General features: G+C 49.8%; 1 protein-coding gene across 2 annotated transcripts in view; it reads right to left on the bottom strand.

Moving 5' to 3' along the window:
• The window catches only part of megf8 (multiple EGF-like-domains 8), a 584,430-nt gene that overhangs the window by 81,224 nt on the left and 484,380 nt on the right, over nucleotides 1-18,826 (bottom strand). For both annotated transcript variants that reach the window (XM_072469091.1, XM_072469092.1), the window contains 3 exons: nucleotides 18,088-18,289; nucleotides 17,569-17,783; nucleotides 513-723 (listed from right to left, as the gene is read on the bottom strand). In XM_072469091.1, the coding sequence (XP_072325192.1) occupies nucleotides 513-723; nucleotides 17,569-17,783; nucleotides 18,088-18,289 (628 nt within the window). The remainder of the gene's footprint in view (nucleotides 1-512; nucleotides 724-17,568; nucleotides 17,784-18,087; nucleotides 18,290-18,826) is intronic.

Below are 18,826 nucleotides of genomic sequence, written 5' to 3'. Positions count from 1 at the left end.
TCCCTGACCTGGTGGGCCAGTCCAAAGTTAAGTATAGGCCTGTTAGTTGTAGAAGTAGCTTAGATGTAAAATTTGTGCATGAGTAGCGATTACTGTGTATAATAAATGTGCTTTGATTTAAATCTTACTAATCGGTGTATTGGATTACTGATCATTACTCGGACTTCAACCACGTGGCGGTATTATAAAGATACCTGGCGACTCGAGAACAAAGGTAATAAAACAGAGCAATTGAACCAAGGCAAAATCAGTGACAGTCCACACACACAGGAAACACATTCACAGCCAGTATCTCCGTACAGGAAAAAGATTTCCTACAGCCAGCCCCCACTCAGAATACTGGTCTTCCTCGGGCCTGTACGCAAAGAACACAAGCCTCTCACCGCCTGTCCTCCCACTGGATACAGGTCCCTGCTTCGCCTGACACCACGAACGAGGCACGAGTTCCCCACTGCTTTCCTAAGGAACACAATCTGTCGACATTGTGACCATCTCCCGCACATAATACATACCGTCCTGAGGCCCATTCAGGCCGCCCTGGATGCATCTGCCGTTTCCATTCAGTCCTCGGGTGGCACACCAACCGCAGTGAGAATGGCGGATACAGCGGGTGCACTGATGGTAGCTGGCACATGACAAATTACAGCTGGCTCTCGTTCCTTTCAGTAATCGGCCACACATGCCTGCAGCACATTGTAGCGGCAGGAAACTTGGGCTCATACACTGTGACACAGAAACAGACAACGTCAGATAGCACTCGGGATTGGAAGAGGAGCACTGTGTGTGTGTGTGTGTGTTGGAATGGGTGCAGAAGAGGGGTGAAATTGTTGAGAGAGCCCGGGGAATGTTGGGGTTGCTTGGGTGTTGTGGGTCTCAGAGGGAGAAAGTGTTAGATGGGGGGGCCGAAGGACAGTGTATTGGGGGAAGGGTGAGGGAAGGTTCCAGGGTCGGTGTATTGGGGGAGGGGGGAGGGAAGGTTCCAGAACCAGTGTATTGGGGGAGGGGTGAGGAGGAATTGGGGATCTTGTATCGGGGAGGGGGTGAGGGGAGGGTCCAGGGTCAGCATATTGGTAGAAGAGTGAGGGAGGGTCTGGGGGACAGCGTATTGGCGGGGGGGGGGGGGGGGGGGGGGGGGAGAAGAGAATGGAAGGCCAGCCTATTGGTGGATGAGTGAGGGGAGGGTCAGCATATTGGAGAGGGGTGAAGGAGAGAATGGGGGACAGCATATTGAGGGGTGTGTGTGAAGGCAGTGTCCTAGGTTAGAAAGGGCTGAGGGGACAGCGTATTGGGGAGGGTTCGAGGGACAGCGTATTGGGGAGGGGTTAGGGGAGGGACCAGGGACAGCATATTGCAGGAGGGGAGGGTCTGGGGGTGGGGGGAGATCAGAATATTGTGGGAGGGGTATCAGGTGACGGTACGAGGGGCATCATATTGGGCGAGGGGAGGGTCCGGAGACCAGGATATTGGGCGAGAGGTGTGAGGTCATTGTGCAAGGGACAGCATACTGCGGGAGGGGGTGAGGGGAGGGTCTGGGGTGTGATGACTGGGAGATGTTACACTGTTCTAACATGAATCAGAGATATATGCCCACACCTAGCTGGCTTGAGTTACATTGTCCAATTCAGACTAAGCAAGATACCCCTGTTCAGCTGGGGTGATTCACTCAAGATCCATTGTCCTCCGGACCACTCTTGTCTGACCAGCCCATTATGGAGTCTGATGGCCTCTTTTGTCCATAAATTGGGGCAAAGTCTAGGGGAGATGTGTGAAGGAAGTGTTTTTCACAGAGGGTAGTGGGTGCCTGGAACTCGCTGCTGGGGGAGGTAGTGGAAGCAGGCACGATAGTGACGTTTAAGGGGCATCTTGACAAATACAAGAATAGGATGGGAATAGAGGGATACGGACCCTGGAAGTGTAAAAGGCTGTAGGTTAGACCAGCAGAATGGTAGGAGCAGGCTTGGAGGGTGAAGGGCCTATTCCTGTGCTGTACTGTTCTTTGTTAGTTGCATATTCATAGCATGATCCTTTTATACAAAAGGGAGTGGGCAGTCAAAAGCCCAGATAGCAATGATGAGTTCAAGTCTGGACACGCCTGGACAAAACCACCTTGGAGGGGCTGGGCGGAGCAAAGAGAAATAAAATAATCCTGTTCAAACAGCTGGGAGCAGAAGGATTTGGTGAACGATCAGGAGAGGCCATGAAAAAACTGCCACAGATGCAGGCTTTCGGACAGGGTCTGAAAGAGCTTCACTGCCAACAGGAATATGTTCTATAATGCAAGTATTTTTCTTGCCTACCTGTGTAAGTGGAGTTGAGGGCTGTATGTTCATTTTAAGTGCTGTTTAATGGGAAATTGTGTGTTAGGTTTAAGAGATACATAAGCTATTCTTGTTAATTTGAAGTTTAAAAGATTAAATATTGGGTTTTTTTTTGCTATAATAAAGTTTGTTTGTAAAAATAACCCAAGCCCTATTTCTTATGTAATCACTCCTGGAGCGTGTCTATCTTTCCGCACAGTTTGAAAAAAATAAAAAAACATTGCGATTTTCGATTCTGGTCCAGTATCTTAGCCACTGTTGAGATCTGGTCTGGCATCCGTAACAGGGGCAGCGTATTGGGTAGGGTGGATGGGGAAGGTTTGAAGGACTGCATATTGGGTGAGGAGTGTGAGGTGACGGTTCAAGGGACAGTGTACTGAGGGAGGGGCTGAGGCGGGGGGTCCGGTGTCAATGTATTGAGGGGGGTGAGGGTTATGTGCCTGGTGGGTTGAGGTGCAGAGCGTGTTAGATGATGGTGGGATGGGGCGGGACTATGGAAAGTCAAAATGGTGAGGTGGAAGTCTAGGAGGAGAATGGGTGGGACTCTGGGTGAGTGGGAGTCAGATGTGGCGGGGGCAGGGGTGCTATGGGGCCCATGTCCTAGTGTTATGGGCCAGGGTTAGAGAACCCCGAAGTGTATCATGGAGTTCACCTGACCCACAACTTTTAATAGATTGTGGTATGGGGAGCACACGGCCCACTCAACTGGAGTGGTACAGCAGAAATGGAAAAGTATTTTTTAAAAACAAAACAATGTTTATTCTATGAACTCAAGTTAACCTTTTTAAAACATACAGTGAACATCAATTCAAATACAACCCCCAAAGAATACAACACTAAGTAATCCTTAATAACTTCCCAAACAACATCCAGAAGACAAAAAGAAACACCTTTTAACAGAAGCACATTACGTTTTACATTCACTACTGAACATTTATAATTCTGAATTCCCCAAATGATCAAGAGATAGTCTTTTCATGGCAGAGAGATCAACAGTACACCTGCTCTGTCTGGCTTCAGCCCCAACACTGAAAACGAAACCAAAACCACACACTGCAGCAAACAGCCTAAAACGAAAGTAAAAATCAGACAGACAGCCCAGCTCCACCCACACTCTGACATCACTGATACGCACCCATTTCTTAAAGGTACATTTCTTAAACACCCATTTCTTAAAGGTACTCTCACATGACACTATAAACATTCTCTCAGCTCCTGCGCGGAATAATTTCTAATCCTCAGTGATTACAGACTCCATCTCAATTCATCATGCTCTTGAAACTTGCCTGAATCTCACCGTCCCTGTAAACTCCCCAACCTGCATTCACAATTATCCTGCCAACTCACACGGCCTCGCTACTCCCAGTGTTGACCACAAACAAGGCCACCTCTTGTATTGCTTCCATACAGCCAACTTCAGCTCCTTCTGCATATGCCCCTGGAATAAACTAACCCCCAACTCGCCTACAACTGCATGTTTGGAATCCCAACTCTCTAGTTTTCAACTCGCAGGACATCTCATCATTCCTGCAGCCCCGAATCAGCTCAGTCCCACCTTCAACTCTTACCTTTGATGTTTTAGTCCCCCGTAAAACTATTACTCTCTCTCTCTGATCCCTGGGGCTGCTCTCAACTGGTTTCATTCTCACCTGTCAAATCACAGCCAGAGGATCACTTGCAATGGCTTCTCTTGCCTCTGACGTACCCAATGTCGATCCTCGACCTCTAGTATGTCCGAGCTAACCGGGGATGTGGCTCCTGAATTCCCTTTCCTAACCCTCGCTTCCTCTCCTTCCTCATTCAAGATGCTCTTTGACCACAACACAAGCTTTTGGTCACCTGTTGGGTTATCGCTTCATGTGGCTCAATGTCAGAATGTTGCTCCTTTGGGATATTCATGTCGATGGAGAGTTTGCTGTTCATTTAGTTTTTCTAACTGTCATCTCTTTATTATCTTTCATCTCTGTACTCAGTGCCCACCTTTCTCTTCATTTCCAATTTTGTCATCATCTCTTTCTTTGTCCAACATGTTTCATTCATGGAGAATGTGCTTGTAATTTAGTGGAATACAACTCCATTGATCACCATTTAAAATATTTTCCAATGATCTCTCAAACTCTACCCACATTTCTTTTTTTAAAAAAAAAATATATTTTTTTCAAAATTTTTGGCCAACCATAACAGTACATTGTGTATATTTTACACAGTAATATAACAATATAAATAACAATGGCCAGTTTTTTAAACAAGAAATAAATAATATATAAACATCAAAATTAAAAAACAAAACTAGATGGCAACTGCCTTGTCCCAAGTAAATACTCTCCAAAAATACAATTCAGCAGTCCAGTGTACAATTACCTATAACAACAACCTATACATATTATACTTATACACTAACATCCCTGAGAGTCCTTCTGGTTCCTCCCGCCCCCCCCCCCACCATCCCCCCCCCCCCCCTCCCTCCCCACCACCCCCCCCCCCCACCAACCCCCCTCCCTACCTCCCCCCTCCCTCCCCACCACCACCCCCCCCTCCCCACCACCCCCCCCCTCCCTCCCCACCACCCCCCCTCCCTCCCCACCACCCCCCCCTCCCCACCACCACCCCCTCCCTCCCCACCCCCCCCTCCCTCCCCACCACCCCCCCCTCCCTCCCCACCACCCCCCCCTCCCTCCCCACCCCCCCCCCTCCCTCCCCACCCCCCCCTCCCTCCCCACCACCCCCCCCTCCCTCCCCACGTCCCCCCCCCCCTCCCTCCCCACGTCATGTCATTTATCCAGGTCTCCACACCCGGGTGCTTGGCTTCCTTCCACATCAACAGTATCCTGCGCCGGGCTACTAGGGACGCAAAGGCCAAAACATCAGCCTCTTTCGCCTCCTGCACTCCCGGCCCTTCTGCAACCCCGAATATAGCCAACCCCCAGCTTGGTTCGACCTGGACCCCCACCACCTTCGAAAGCACCTTTGTCACCCCCACCCAAAACCCCTGTAGTGCCGGACATGACCAGAACATGTGGGTGTGATTCGCTGGGCTTCTCGAGCATCTCGCACACCTATCCTCTACTCCAAAAAATTTACTGAGCCGTGCTCCAGTCATATGCGACCTGTGTAACACCTTAAATTGTATCAGGCTTAGCCTGGCACACGAGGATGATGAGTTTACCCTACTTAGGGCATCAGCCCACAGCCCCTCCTCAATCTCCTCCCCCAGCTCTTCTTCCCATTTCCCTTTCAGCTCATCTACCATAATCTCCCCCTCGTCCCTCATTTCCCTAGATATGTCTGATACCTTACCGTCCCCCACACATGTCTTTGAGATCACTCTGTCCTGCACCTCATGTGTCGGGAGCTGCGGGAATTCCCTCACCTGTTGCCTCGCAAAAGCCCTCAGTTGCATATACCGGAATGCATTCCCTTGGGGCAACCCATATTTTTCGGTCAGCGCTCCCAGACTTGCAAACGTCCCATCTACAAACAGATCTCTCAATTGTGTTACTCCTGCTCTTTGCCATGTTCCAAATCCCCCATCCATTCTCCCCGGAGCAAACCTATGGTTATTTCTTATCGGGGACCACCACCACCGGGCTTGTGGTGTATTTCTTCGGTGAGAACGGCAACGGCGCCGTCACCATAGCTTGTAGGCTAGTCCCCCTGCAGGACGCCCTCTCCAATCTCTTCCACGCCGCTCCCTCCTCTTCTCCCATCCACTTACATACCAATGAGGTATTGGCGGCCCAGTAGTACTCACTTAGGCTCGGTAGTGCCAGCCCCCCCCCTATCCCTACTACGCTGCAAAAATCCCTTCCTCACTCTCGGGGTCTTCCCGGCCCACACAAAACTCATGATATTCTTCTCAATCCTTTTGAAAAAAGCCTTCGTGATCACCACCGGGAGGCACTGAAACACAAAGAGGAATCTCGGGAGGACCACCATTTTAACCGCCTGCACCCTCCCTGCCAGTGACAGGGATACCATGTCCCATCTCTTGAAGTCCTCCTCCATCTGTTCCACCAACCGCGTTAAATTTAACCTATGCAATGTACCCCAATTCTTGGCTATCTGGATCCCCAAGTAGCGAAAGTCCCTTGTTACCTTCCTCAGCGGTAAGTCCTCTATTTCTCTGCTCTGCTCCCCTGGATGCACCACAAGCAACTCACTTTTCCCCATGTTCAGTTTAGAACATAGAACATAGAACAATACAGCGCAGTACAGGCCCTTCGGCCCACGATGTTGCACCGAAACAAAAGCCATCTAACCTACACTATGCCATTATCATCCATATGTTTATCCAATAAACTTTTAAATGCCCTCAATGTTGGCGAGTTCACTACTGTAGCAGGTAGGGCATTCCACGGCCTCACTACTCTTTGCGTAAAGAACCTACCTCTGACCTCTGTCCTATATCTATTACCCCTCAGTTTAAAGTTATGTCCCCTCGTGCCAGCCATATCCATCCGCGGGAGAAGGCTCTCACTGTCCACCCTATCCAACCCGCTGATCATTTTGTATGCCTCTATTAAGTCTCCTCTTAACCTTCTTCTCTCCAATGAAAACAACCTCAAGTCCGTCAGCCTTTCCTCATAAGATTTCCCCTCCATACCAGGCAACATCCTGGTAAATCTCCTCTGCACCCGCTCCAAAGCCTCCACGTCCTTCCTATAATGCGGTGACCAGAACTGTACGCAATACTCCAAATGCGGCCGGACCAGAGTTCTGTACAGCTGCAACATGACCTCCCGACTCCGGAACTCAATCCCTCTACCAATAAAGGCCAACACTCCATAGGCCTTCTTCACAACCCTATCAACCTGGGTGGCAACTTTCAGGGATCTATGTACATGGACACCTAGATCCCTCTGCTCAGCCACACTTTCAAGAACTTTACCATTAGCCAAATATTCCGCATTCCTGTTATTCCTTCCAAAGTGAATCACCTCACACTTCTCTACATTAAACTCCATTTGCCACCTCTCAGCCCAGCTCTGCAGCTTATCTATATCCCTCTGTAACCTGCTACATCCTTCCACACTATCGACAACACCACCGACTTTAGTATCGTCTGCAAATTTACTCACCCACCCTTCTGCGCCTTCCTCTAGGTCATTGATAAAAATGACAAACAGCAACGGCCCCAGAACAGATCCTTGTGGTACTCCACTTGTGACTGTACTCCATTCTGAACATTTCCCATCAACCACCACCCTCTGTCTTCTTTCAGCTAGCCAATTTCTGATCCACATCTCTAAATCACCCTCAATCCCCAGCCTCCGTATTTTTTGCAATAGCCTACCGTGGGGAACCTTATCAAACGCTTTGCTGAAATCCATATACACCACATCAACTGCTCTACCCTCGTCTACCTGTTCAGTCACCTTCTCAAAGAACTCAATAAGGTTTGTGAGGCATGACCTACCCTTCACAAAGCCATGCTGACTATCCCTGATCATATTATTCCTATCTAGATGATTATAAATCTTGTCCCTTATAATCCCCTCCAAGACTTTACCCACTACAGACGTGAGGCTCACCGGTCTATAGTTGCCGGGGTTGTCTCTGCTCCCCTTTTTGAACAAAGGGACCACATTTGCTGTCCTCCAGTCCTCTGGCACTATTCCTGTAGCCAATGATGACATAAAAATCAAAGCCAAAGGTCCAGCAATCTCTTCCCTAGCCTCCCATAGAATCCTAGGATAAATCCCATCAGGTCCCGGGGACTTATCTATTTTCAGCCTGTCCAGAATTGCCAACACCTCTTCCCTACGTACCTCAATGCCATCTATTCTATTAGCCTGGGGCTCAGCATTCTCCTCCACAACATTATCTTTTTCCTGAGTGAATACTGACGAAAAATATTCATTTAGTATCTCGCCTATCTCTTCAGACTCCACACACAATTTCCCATCCCTGTCCTTGACTGGTCCTACTCTTTCCCTAGTCATTCGCTTATTCCTGACATACCTATAGAAAGCTTTTGGGTTTTCCTTGATCCTTCCTGCCAAATACTTCTCATGTCCCCTCCTTGCTCGTCTTAGCTCTCTCTTTAGATCCTTCCTCGCTACCTTGTAACTATCCATCGCCCCAACCGAAACTTCACACTTCATCTTCACATAGGCCTTCTTCTTCCTCTTAACAAGAGATTCCACTTCCTTGGTAAACCACGGTTCCCTCGCTCGACGCCTTCCTCCTGTCTGACCGGTACATACTTATCAAGAACACGCAGTAGCTGATCCTTGAACAAGCCCCACTTATCCAGTGTGCCCAACACTTGCAGCCTACTTCTCCACCTTATCCCCCCCAAGTCACGTCTAATGGCATCATAATTGCCCTTCCCCCAGCTATAACTCTTGCCCTGCGGTGTATACTTATCCCTTTCCATCATTAACGTAAACGTCACCGAATTGTGGTCACTGTCCCCAAAGTGCTCTCCTACCTCCAAATCCAACATCTGGCCTGGTTCATTACCCAAAACCAAATCCAACGTGGCCTCGCCTCTTGTTGGCCTGTCAACATATTGTTTCAGGAAACCCTCCTGCACACACTGTACAAAAAACGACCCATCGATTGTACTCGAACTATATATTTTCCAGTCAATATTTGGAAAGTTAAAGTCTCCCATAATAACTACCCTGTTACTTTCGCTCATATCCAGAATCATCTTCGCCATCCTTTCCTCTACATCCCTAGAACTATTAGGAGGCCTATAAAAAACTCCCTAATTAAATGTCCCTATCGTTTATATCCTGAAAATTCTCCAAACTCCCCAAGTATCCGCATTATCTCTGGCATCCCCTCCGCCGGGTCCGCCACATACAACAACAAATCGTCCGCATACAGAGATACCCGGTGTTCTTCTCCTCCCCTGAGTACTCCCCTCCACTTCCTGGAACCCCTCAATGCTATTGCCAGGGGCTCAATCGCCAGTGCAAACAATAATGGGGACAGAGGACATCCCTGCCTCGTCCCTCTATGGAGCCGAAAATACGCAGACCCCCGTCCATTCGTGACCACGCTCGCCATCGGGGCCCTATACAGCAGCTGTACCCATCTAATATACTCATCTCCAAAGCCAAATCTCCTCAACACCTCCCACAAATAATTCCACTCCACTCTATCAAATGCTTTCTGGGCATCCATCGCCACCACTATCTCCGCTTCCCCCTCTGGTGGGGGCATCATCATTACCCCTAGCAGCCTCCGTATATTCGTATTCAGCTGTCTCCCCTTCACAAACCCAGTTTCGTCCTCATGGACCACCCCCGGGACACAATCCTCTATCCTCATTGCCATTACCTTGGCCAGAATCTTAGCGTCTACGTTCAGGAGAGAAATAGGCCTATAGGACCCGCATTGCAGCGGGTCTTTTTCCTTCTTTAGGAGAAGCGATATCGTTGCCTCTGACATAGTCGGGGGCAGCTGTCCCAAAGGACAAAGAACAAAGAAATGTACAGCACAGGAACAGGCCCTTCGGCCCTCCAAGCCCGTACCGACCATGCTGCCCGACTAAACTACAATCTCCTACACTTCCTGGGTCCGTATCCCTCTATTCCCATCCTATTCATATATTTGTCAAGATGCCCCTTAAATGTCCCTATCGTCCCTGCTTCCACTACCTCCTCCGGTAGCGAGTTCCAGGCACCCACTACCCTCTGCGTAAAAAACTTGCCTCGTACATCTACTCTAAACCTTGCCCCTCTCACCTTAAACCTATGCCCCCTAGTAATTGACCCCTCTACCCTGGGGAAAAGCCTCTGACTATCCACTCTGTCTATGCCCCTCATAATTTTGTATACCTCTATCAGGTCTCCCCTCAACCTCCTTCGTTCCAGTGAGAACAAACCGAGTTTATTCAACCGCTCCTCATAGCTAATGCCCTCCATACCAGGCAACATTCTGGTAAATCTCCTCTGCACCCTCTCTAAAGCCTCCACATCCTTCTGGTAGTGTGGCGACCAGAATTGAACACGATACTCCAAGTGTGGCCTAAGGTTCTATACAGCTGCAACATGACTTGCCAATTCTTATACTCAATGCCCCGGCCAATGAAGGCAAGCATGCCGTATGCCTTCTTGACTACCTTCTCCACCTGTGTTGCCCCTTTCAATGACCTGTGGACCTGTACTCCTAGATCTCTTTGACTTTCAATACTCTTGAGGGTTCTACCATTCACTGTATATTCCCTACCTGCATTAGACCTTCCAAAATGCATTACCTCACATTTGTCCGGATTAAACTCCATCTGCCATCTCTCCGCCCAAGTCTCCAGACAATCTAAATCCTGCTGTATCCTCCGACAGTCCTCATCGCTATCCGCAATTCCACCAACCTTTGTGTCGTCTGCAAACTTACTAATCAGACCAGTTACATTTTCCTCCAAATCATTTATATATACTACAAAGAGCAAAGGTCCCAGCCCTGATACCTGTGGAACACCACTGGTCACAGCCCTCCAATTAGAAAAGCATCCCTCCATTGCTACTCTCTGCCTTCTATGGCCTAGCCAGTTCTGTATCCACCTTGCCAGCTCACCCCTGATCCCGTGTGACTTCACCTTTTGTACTAGTCTACCATGAGGGACCTTGTCAAAGGCCTTACTGAAGTCCATATAGACAACATCTACTGCCCTACCTGCATCAATCATCTTGGTGACCTCCTCGAAAAACTCTATCAAGTTAGTGAGACACGACCTCCCCTTCACAAAACCGTGCTGCCTCTCACTAATACGTCCATTTGCTTCCAAATGGGAGTAGATCCTGTCTCGAAGAATTCTCTCCAGTAATTTCCCTACCACTGAAGTAAGGTACCACTGTAGTTCCCTGGATTATCCTTGCTACCCTTCTTAAACAGAGGAACAACATTGGCTATTCTCCAGTCCTCCGGGACATCCCCTGAAGACAGCGAGGATCCAAAGATTTCTGTCAAGATCTCAGCAATTTCCTCTCCAGCCTCCTTCAGTATTCTGGGGTAGATCCCATCAGGCCCTGGGGACTTATCTACCTTAATATTTTTTAAGACACCCAACACCTCGTCTTTTTGGATCACAATGTGACCCAGGCTATCTACACTCCCTTCTCCAGACTCAACATCTACCAATTCCTTCTCTTTGGTGAATACTGATGCAAAGTATTCATTTAGTACCTCGCCCATTTCCTCTGGCTCCACACATAGATTCCCTTGCCTATCCTTCAGTGGGTTCATTAACAGAAGAATTGAATTTAAGAGCCGTGAGGTGATGATGCAGCTGTACAAAACTTTGGTAAGGCCACATTTGGAGTACTGTGTACAGTTCTGGTCGCCTCATTTTAGGAAGGATGTGGAAGCTTTGGAAAAGGTGCAAAGAAGATTTACCAGGATGTTGCCTGGAATGGAGAGTAGGTCTTACGAGGAAAGGTTGAGGGTGCTAGGCCTTTTCTCATTAGAACGGAGAAGGATGAGGGGCGACTTGATAGAGGTTTATAAGATGATCAGGGGAATAGATAGAGTAGACAGTCAGAGACTTTTTCCCTGGGTGGAACAAACCATTACAAGGGGACATAAATTTAAGGTGAAAGGTGGAAGATATAGGAGGGATATCAGAGGTAGGTTCTTTACCCAGAGAGTAGTGGGGGCATGGAATGCACTGCCTGTGGAAGTAGTTGAGTCGGAAACATTAGGGACCTTCAAGCAGCTATTGGATAGATATATGGATTACAGTAAAATGATAGTGTAGATTTATTTGTTCTCAAGGGCAGCACGGTAGCATTGTGGATAGCACAATTGCTTCACAGCTCCAGGGTCCCAGGTTCGATTCCGGCTTGGGTCACTGTCTGTGCGGAGTCTGCACGTCCTCCCCGTGTCTGCGTGGGTTTCCTCCGGGTGCTCCGGTTTCCTCCCACAGTCCAAAGATGTGCGGGTTAGGTGAATTGGCCAATGGTAAATTGCCCTTAATGTCCAAATTGCCCTTGGTGTTGGGTGGAAGTGTTGAGTTTGGGTAGGGTGCTCTTTCCAAGAGCCGGTGCAGACTCAAAGGGCCGAATGGCCTCCTTCTGCACTGTAAAATCAATGTTAATCGATGATTAATCTAGGACAAAGGTTCGGCACAACATCGTGGGCCGAAGGGCCTGTTCTGTGCTGTATTTTTCTATGTTCTATGTTCTCCCTCAATGCTCTCACCTTCTGACCTATTGCTCCCGTGCCCACCCCCCGCCATACTAGTTTAAACCCTCCCGTGTGACACTAGCAAACCTCGCGGCCAGGATATTTATGCCTCTCCGGTTTAGATGCAACCCGTCCTTCTTATACAGGTCACACCTGCCCCGGAAGAGCTCCCAGTGGTCCAGATAATAGAAACCCTCCCTCCTACACCAGCTGTTTAGCCACGTGTTTAGCTGCTCTATCTTCCTATTTCTAGCCTCACTGGCACGTGGCACAGGGAGTAATCCCGAGATTACAACCCTCATGCCCCTTCCTGCCTATGTCGTTAGTACCAATATGTACAACGACCTCTGCCTGTTTGCCCTCCCCCTTCAGGATGCCCTCTACCCGTTCGGAGACATCCTGGACCCTGGCACCAGGGAGGCAACATACCATCCTGGAGTCTCTTTCACGTCCACAGAAGCGCCTATCTGTGCCCCTGACTATAGAGTCCCCTATTACTATTACTCTTCTGCGCTTTGACCCTCCCTTCTGAACATCAGAGCCAGCCGTGGTGCCACTGCTCTGGCTGCTGCTGTTTTCCCCTGATAGGCTATCCCCCCCGACAGTATCCAAAGGGGTATATCTGTTCGAGAGGGGGATAACCACAGGGGATCCCTGCACTGACTGCCTGCCCTTTCTGGTGGTCACCCATTTCTCTGCCTGCAACTTGGGTTTGACCACATTTACATAACTGCGATCTATGACGCTTTCCGCCACCTGCATGCTCCTAAGTGCATCCAATTGCTGCTCCAACCGAACCATGCGGTCTGTGAGGAGCTCCAGTTGGGTGCACTTTCTGCAGATGAAGCCATCCGGGACGCTGGAAGCCTCCCGGACCTGCCACATCTCACAGTCAGAGCACAGCACCCCTCTAACTGACATTGCGTCAATTAATTAAAATTAAAATTTGTCTTTTTAAAAAAATATATATTTTTTAAATTTCAAAGTTACTGTCAACTATCTGTTTCCTAGCACTAGATTTCTAATAGAAATGCGATAGCTAACTATAGTACTCTCCGATCTCTGGCTTAGATATCCCTCTAAATTATAATTAAGTTATTATGTTTAATTAGTTACCAAATACTAGCCACTCTGGCCACAGTTTTTCTGTGATGTCACTTCAGTTTCCCCCCGACACACACAATTTGAAAAAAGGTATAAAAGTAAAAATCAGTAAAAATCACTTACTTACCTTCTGAGTGTCTTAGATGTTCTCAGGTTCTCTCGCTGACAGAGACTGCTCCTCCACCTCCGAACCTTGACCTGCACAATGCTAATAATATAATAATAATATAATATGGCACTTACCTCACACCAATGGGTCTTATTATTAGGTTAGAGGAGGAGGGCGGGTGGGAGACACTACACGTGTAGTGTCTCGGGTTTCCTCTCCACCAGAATTTATTGGTTTGGGGGGTGGGGGGGGACTTCCCAGAGGTCCGCGGGTCGAACTTCCGGTTCCCGCTTTATATAAAAACAAATAAAACAGAAAAGAAGTACAGACACGGGACCAGGTAAGGGTTTTTAAATTCACTACTCACCTCCCAGAAGGCCCCTGCGCACCGCTGCCGCCGAAATCCAAAGGGCTGCTCCTGTAAAGGTAAGTGGTTTTAAAGTCGCTACTCACCTCCCAGAAGGCCCCTGCGCACCGCTGCCGCCGAAATCCAAAGGGCTGCTCCTGTAAAGGTAAGTGGTTTTAAAGTCGCTACTCACCTCCCAGAAGGCCCCTGCGCACCGCTGCCGCCGAAATCCAAAGGGCTGCTCCTGTAAAGGTAAGTGGTTTGAAAGTCGCTACTCACCTCCCAGAAGGCCCCTGTGCACCGCTGCCGCCGAAATCCAAGTCCCCTTTCCCTCGCCTCATTAAAGGTTCTCATCAGTAGCGGGGCGAGCAAGTCCACATATTTCCTGTAAAATTCAACTGGGAATCCATCCGGTCCCAGGGCCTTCCCCGCCTGCATGCTCCTAATTCCTTTCACTACTTCCTCCATTTCGATCTGTGCTCCCAGTCCCGCCCTTTCCTGCTCCTCCACCTTAGGAAATTCCAGCTGGTCCAGAAAACACATCATTCTCTCCTTCCCATCTGGGGGCTGAGCTTCATATAATCTTTCATAGAATGCCTTGAACACTCCATTCACTCTCTCCGCTCCCCGCTCCATCTCTCCCTCCTCATCCCTCACTCCCCCTATTTCCCTCGCTGCTCCCCTTTTCCTCAATTGGTGGGCCAGCAACCTGCTCGCCTTCTCCCCATATTCGTACTGTACACCCTGTGCCTTCCTCCACTATGCCTCTGCAGTACCCGTCGTCAGCAAATCAAATTCTACGTGTAGCCTTTGCCTTTCCCTGTACAGTCCCTCCTCCGGTGCCTCCGCATATTGCCTGTCCACCCTCAGAAGTTCTTGCAGCAACCGCTCCCGTTCCCTACTCTCCTGCTTTCCTTTATGTGGCCTGATTGATATCAGCTCCCCTCTAACGCCTTCAGCGCCTCCCAGACCACTCCCACCTGGACCTCCCCATTATCATTGAGTTCCAAGTACTTTTCAATACACCCCCTCACCCTTAGACACACCCCCTCATCCGCCATTAGTCCCATGTCCATTCTCCAGGGTGGACGCCATTCTTTTTCCTCCCCTATCTCCAAGTCCACCCAGTGTGGAGCGTGATCCGAAATAGCTATAGCCGTATACTCCGTCCCCCTCACCTTCGGGATCAACGCCCTTCCCAAAACAAAAAAGTCTATTCGCGAATAAACTTTGTGGACATAGGAGAAAAACGAAAACTCCTTACTCCTAGGTCTGCTAAATCTCCATGGGTCTACTCCTCCCATCTGCTCCATAAAGTCTTTAAGCACCTTGGCTGCTGCCGGCCTCCTTCCAGTCCTGGACCTCGATCTGTCCAGCCCTGGTTCCAGCACCGTGTTAAAATCTCCACCCATTATCAACTTCCCCACCTCTAGGTCCGGGATACGTCCTAACATGCGCCTCAAAAGTTGGCATCATCCCAGTTCGGGGCATATACGTTCACTAAGACCACCGCCTCCCCCTGTAATTTGCCACTCACCATCACGTATCTGCCCCCACTATCCGCCACTATAGTCTTTGCCTCAAACATTACCCGCTTCCCCACTAGTATAGCCACCCCCCTGTTTTTCACATCCAGCCCCGAATGAAACACCTGCCCCACCCATCTGGTCTATCAGTTTCAAATGCGTCTCCTGTAACATAACCACATCTGCCTTAAGTTTCTTAAGGCGTGCGAGTACCCATGCCCTCTTTATCGGCCCGTTCAGCCCTCTCACATTCCACGTGATCAGCCGGGTTGGGGGGCTCTTTACCCCCCCCCCCCTTGTCGATTAGCCATCCCCTTTTATCCAGCTCCTCACCCGGTTCCCACGCAGCGGTGTCCCCCCCAGGCGGTGCCTTCCCGCCACGCCCACCCCACCCCATACCAGCTCCCCCTTCTCGCCAGCAGCAGCAACCCAGTAAATCCCCCCTCCCACCCCTCCCGCTTGATCCCCCACTAGCGTAGTTACACCCCCATGTTGCTCCCAGAAGTCAGCAAACTCTGGCCGACCTCGGCTTCCCCCCGTGACCTCGGCTCGCACCGTGCGACGCCCCCTCCTTCCTGCTTCCCTATTCCCGCCATAATTATCATAGCGCGGGAACAAAGCCCACGCTTCCCTTTTGGCCCCGCCCCCAATGGCCAACGCCCCCAGCTCCTCCACCTCCCTTCCCCACAACCTGTGGAAGAGAGAAAAGTTACCGGGTCGCAGGATTAACAACATAAAAATCATCTCTCCCCCCTTTTTCCCCCCTCTTCGCCCCACCACTTTGTCTCAAACATTCTTTTTTAATAACCCGCTCATTCCAATTTCTCTTCAACAATAAATGTCCACGCCTCATCCACCGTTTCAAAGGAGTGGTGCTTCCCTTGATATGTGACCCACAGTCTTGCCGGCTGCAGCATTCCAAATTTAATCTTCTTTTTATGAAGCACCGCCTTGGCCCGATTAAAGCTCGCCCTCCTTCTCGCCACCTCCGCACTCCAGTCTTGATATACGCGGATCACCGCGTTCTCCCACCTACTGCTCCGAGTTTTCTTTGCCCATCTGAGGACCATCTCTCTGTCCTTAAAACGGAGGAATCTCACCACTATGGCTCTGGGAATTTCTCCTGCTCTCGGTCCTCGCGCCATCACTCGGTATGCTCCCTCCACCTCCAACGGACCCGTCGGGGCCTCCGCTCCCATTAACGAGTGCAGCATCATGCTCACATACGCCCCGACGTCCGCCCCTTCTGCACCTTCAGGAAGACCAAGAATCCTTAAATTCTTCCTCCTCGCATTATTCTCCAGCTCCTCCAGCCTTTCCACACATCGTTTATGGTGTGCCTCGTGCATCTCTGTCTTCACCACCAGGCCCTGTATATCGTCCTCGTTCTCGGCAGCCTTTGCCTTCACGACCCAAAGCTCCAGCTCCTGGGTCTTTTGCTCATCTTTTAGCCCTTCAATCGCCTGTAATATCGGGGCCAACAGCTCCTTCTTCATCTCCTTTTTAAGCTCTTCCACGCAGCGTTTCAAAAACTCGTGTTGTTCAGGGCCCCATATTAAACTGCCACCTTCCGACACCATCTTGGTTTTTGCTTGCCTTCCTTGCCGCTGCTCTAAAGGATCCACCGCAATCCGGCCACTTTCCTCTCCTTTTTCCATCTGTATCCAGGGGGGATTCCCTTCTGGTTTACCGCACAGTGCTTTTAGCCGTTAAAATTGCCGTTGGGGCTCTTATTAAGAGCCCAAAAGTCTCTTCCACCGGGAGCTGCCGAAACGTGCGACTTAGCTGGTCATCGCCGCACCCGGAAGTCTCTACCCACATTTCTGACCACAGTTCCTTTCTCATGTCTGCAAATTTTGCATTTATTCCACTCGATTGCCATGACCTTTGTCTTATTATGTCTTGCTCAATCATTATTTTAACCACATTATGTTATGATCACTATTGCCAATTGCTCCCACACTCTAATTCATCTAATCAGCTCTGGATCATTCTCCATTACTTGACTAATCAAAGCTGCATGCTTACCTGCTGCAAAGCCAGACTCCAGACACATTGCTGCCAGCCCCCGTCTGAGCCGTTGGAGCTCAGGCACTCGCTGCAGGTGGTGAGGTTGTGGCACGGTGTCGGGCATGGTTCAGGCGGGCAGGATTCCACAGGCATTGGTGACACATTGCGCAGAGAGTGGCTGAAACAGGTCCAATCGTAGGCCGGACTCACACTGAGGATCCGACGGGTCTCACCTGAAAAACAAGGGTTGGAGCAGAAAATAGCTCATTCTTAACATTGGATGTGGGGTCAGAGGTCCCTTTCTCCCCCAATCCTTTATCGTGCCCGGATCTGGAGCCGTGGCTCACCCAATGTCAGCAATACTGACCGTCAACAAAAGCAATATACTGCAGGCACTGGCAATCTGAAATACAAAGAGGTCTGGTAGTTTGTGTGTGGAGGGAAACAGAGTTGTTGTTTCTGAAGGTCAGTGGAGACAGAAATTGCTGATGCCAGATGAGCTGTGTACTTGCAGCATTTTCTCCCAATGGCTCTTACCTGTGCGTTTAAACTGTCGGGTCCACATACACTTCCCAGAAGCAGTACATTTGTTGCAGTCGGAGGCTTCACATGATATTTCGGAGCAGTTACTGGCCACGAAGATCTCCCGTTGGTTAATGCGGCAGTCGTTCTCCTTGGTGCAGCTGGCATTCGTGCTGATACAGGCTCCCTCCGGGCAGTTTGTGCACCATTTGCACCTCTGAGGAAAACAAAGGCGATGATTGGACCACGGGACTCCTCTACCTTCAGCAAATGCGCATGTGAGGGGTGGGGAGGTGGAAGCATGAGGGAGTGCCAAAGGGGAAGGCAGTAAATGGCCAGGGGTCACAGAGGAAAGGAGACCTGCCTGGGGTCATGTGAATGCGAATGAGTGTGTGCGTGAGACTACAAGTGCTACAAATTAAGGGCAGCACTGCAGCACAAGTGGGTAGCACTGTGGCTTCACAGCGCCAGGGTCACTGTCTATGCAGAATCTGCACGTTCTCCCGTCTGCGTGGGTTTCCTCCGGGTGCTCCGGTTTCCCCCCACAGTCCAAAGACGTGCAGGTTAGGTGGATTGGCCATGATAAATTGCCCTTAGTGACCAAAAAGGTTAGGAGGAGTTGTTGGGTTACGGGGATAGGGTGGAAGTGAGGGCTTGAGTGGGTCGGTGCAGGCTCGATGGGCCGAATGGCCTCCTTCTGCACTGTATGTTCTATGTTCTAGGTTTACGTGTGAATGTGTGTATCTACAAGTGT

This window comes from Scyliorhinus torazame, chromosome 12, assembly GCF_047496885.1.
Source record: "Scyliorhinus torazame isolate Kashiwa2021f chromosome 12, sScyTor2.1, whole genome shotgun sequence".
NCBI classification, from domain to species: Eukaryota; Metazoa; Chordata; class Chondrichthyes; order Carcharhiniformes; family Scyliorhinidae; genus Scyliorhinus; species Scyliorhinus torazame.
Note: the sequence above shows the minus strand (reverse complement) of the source record. Positions and strands in the feature narration are given on the sequence as shown.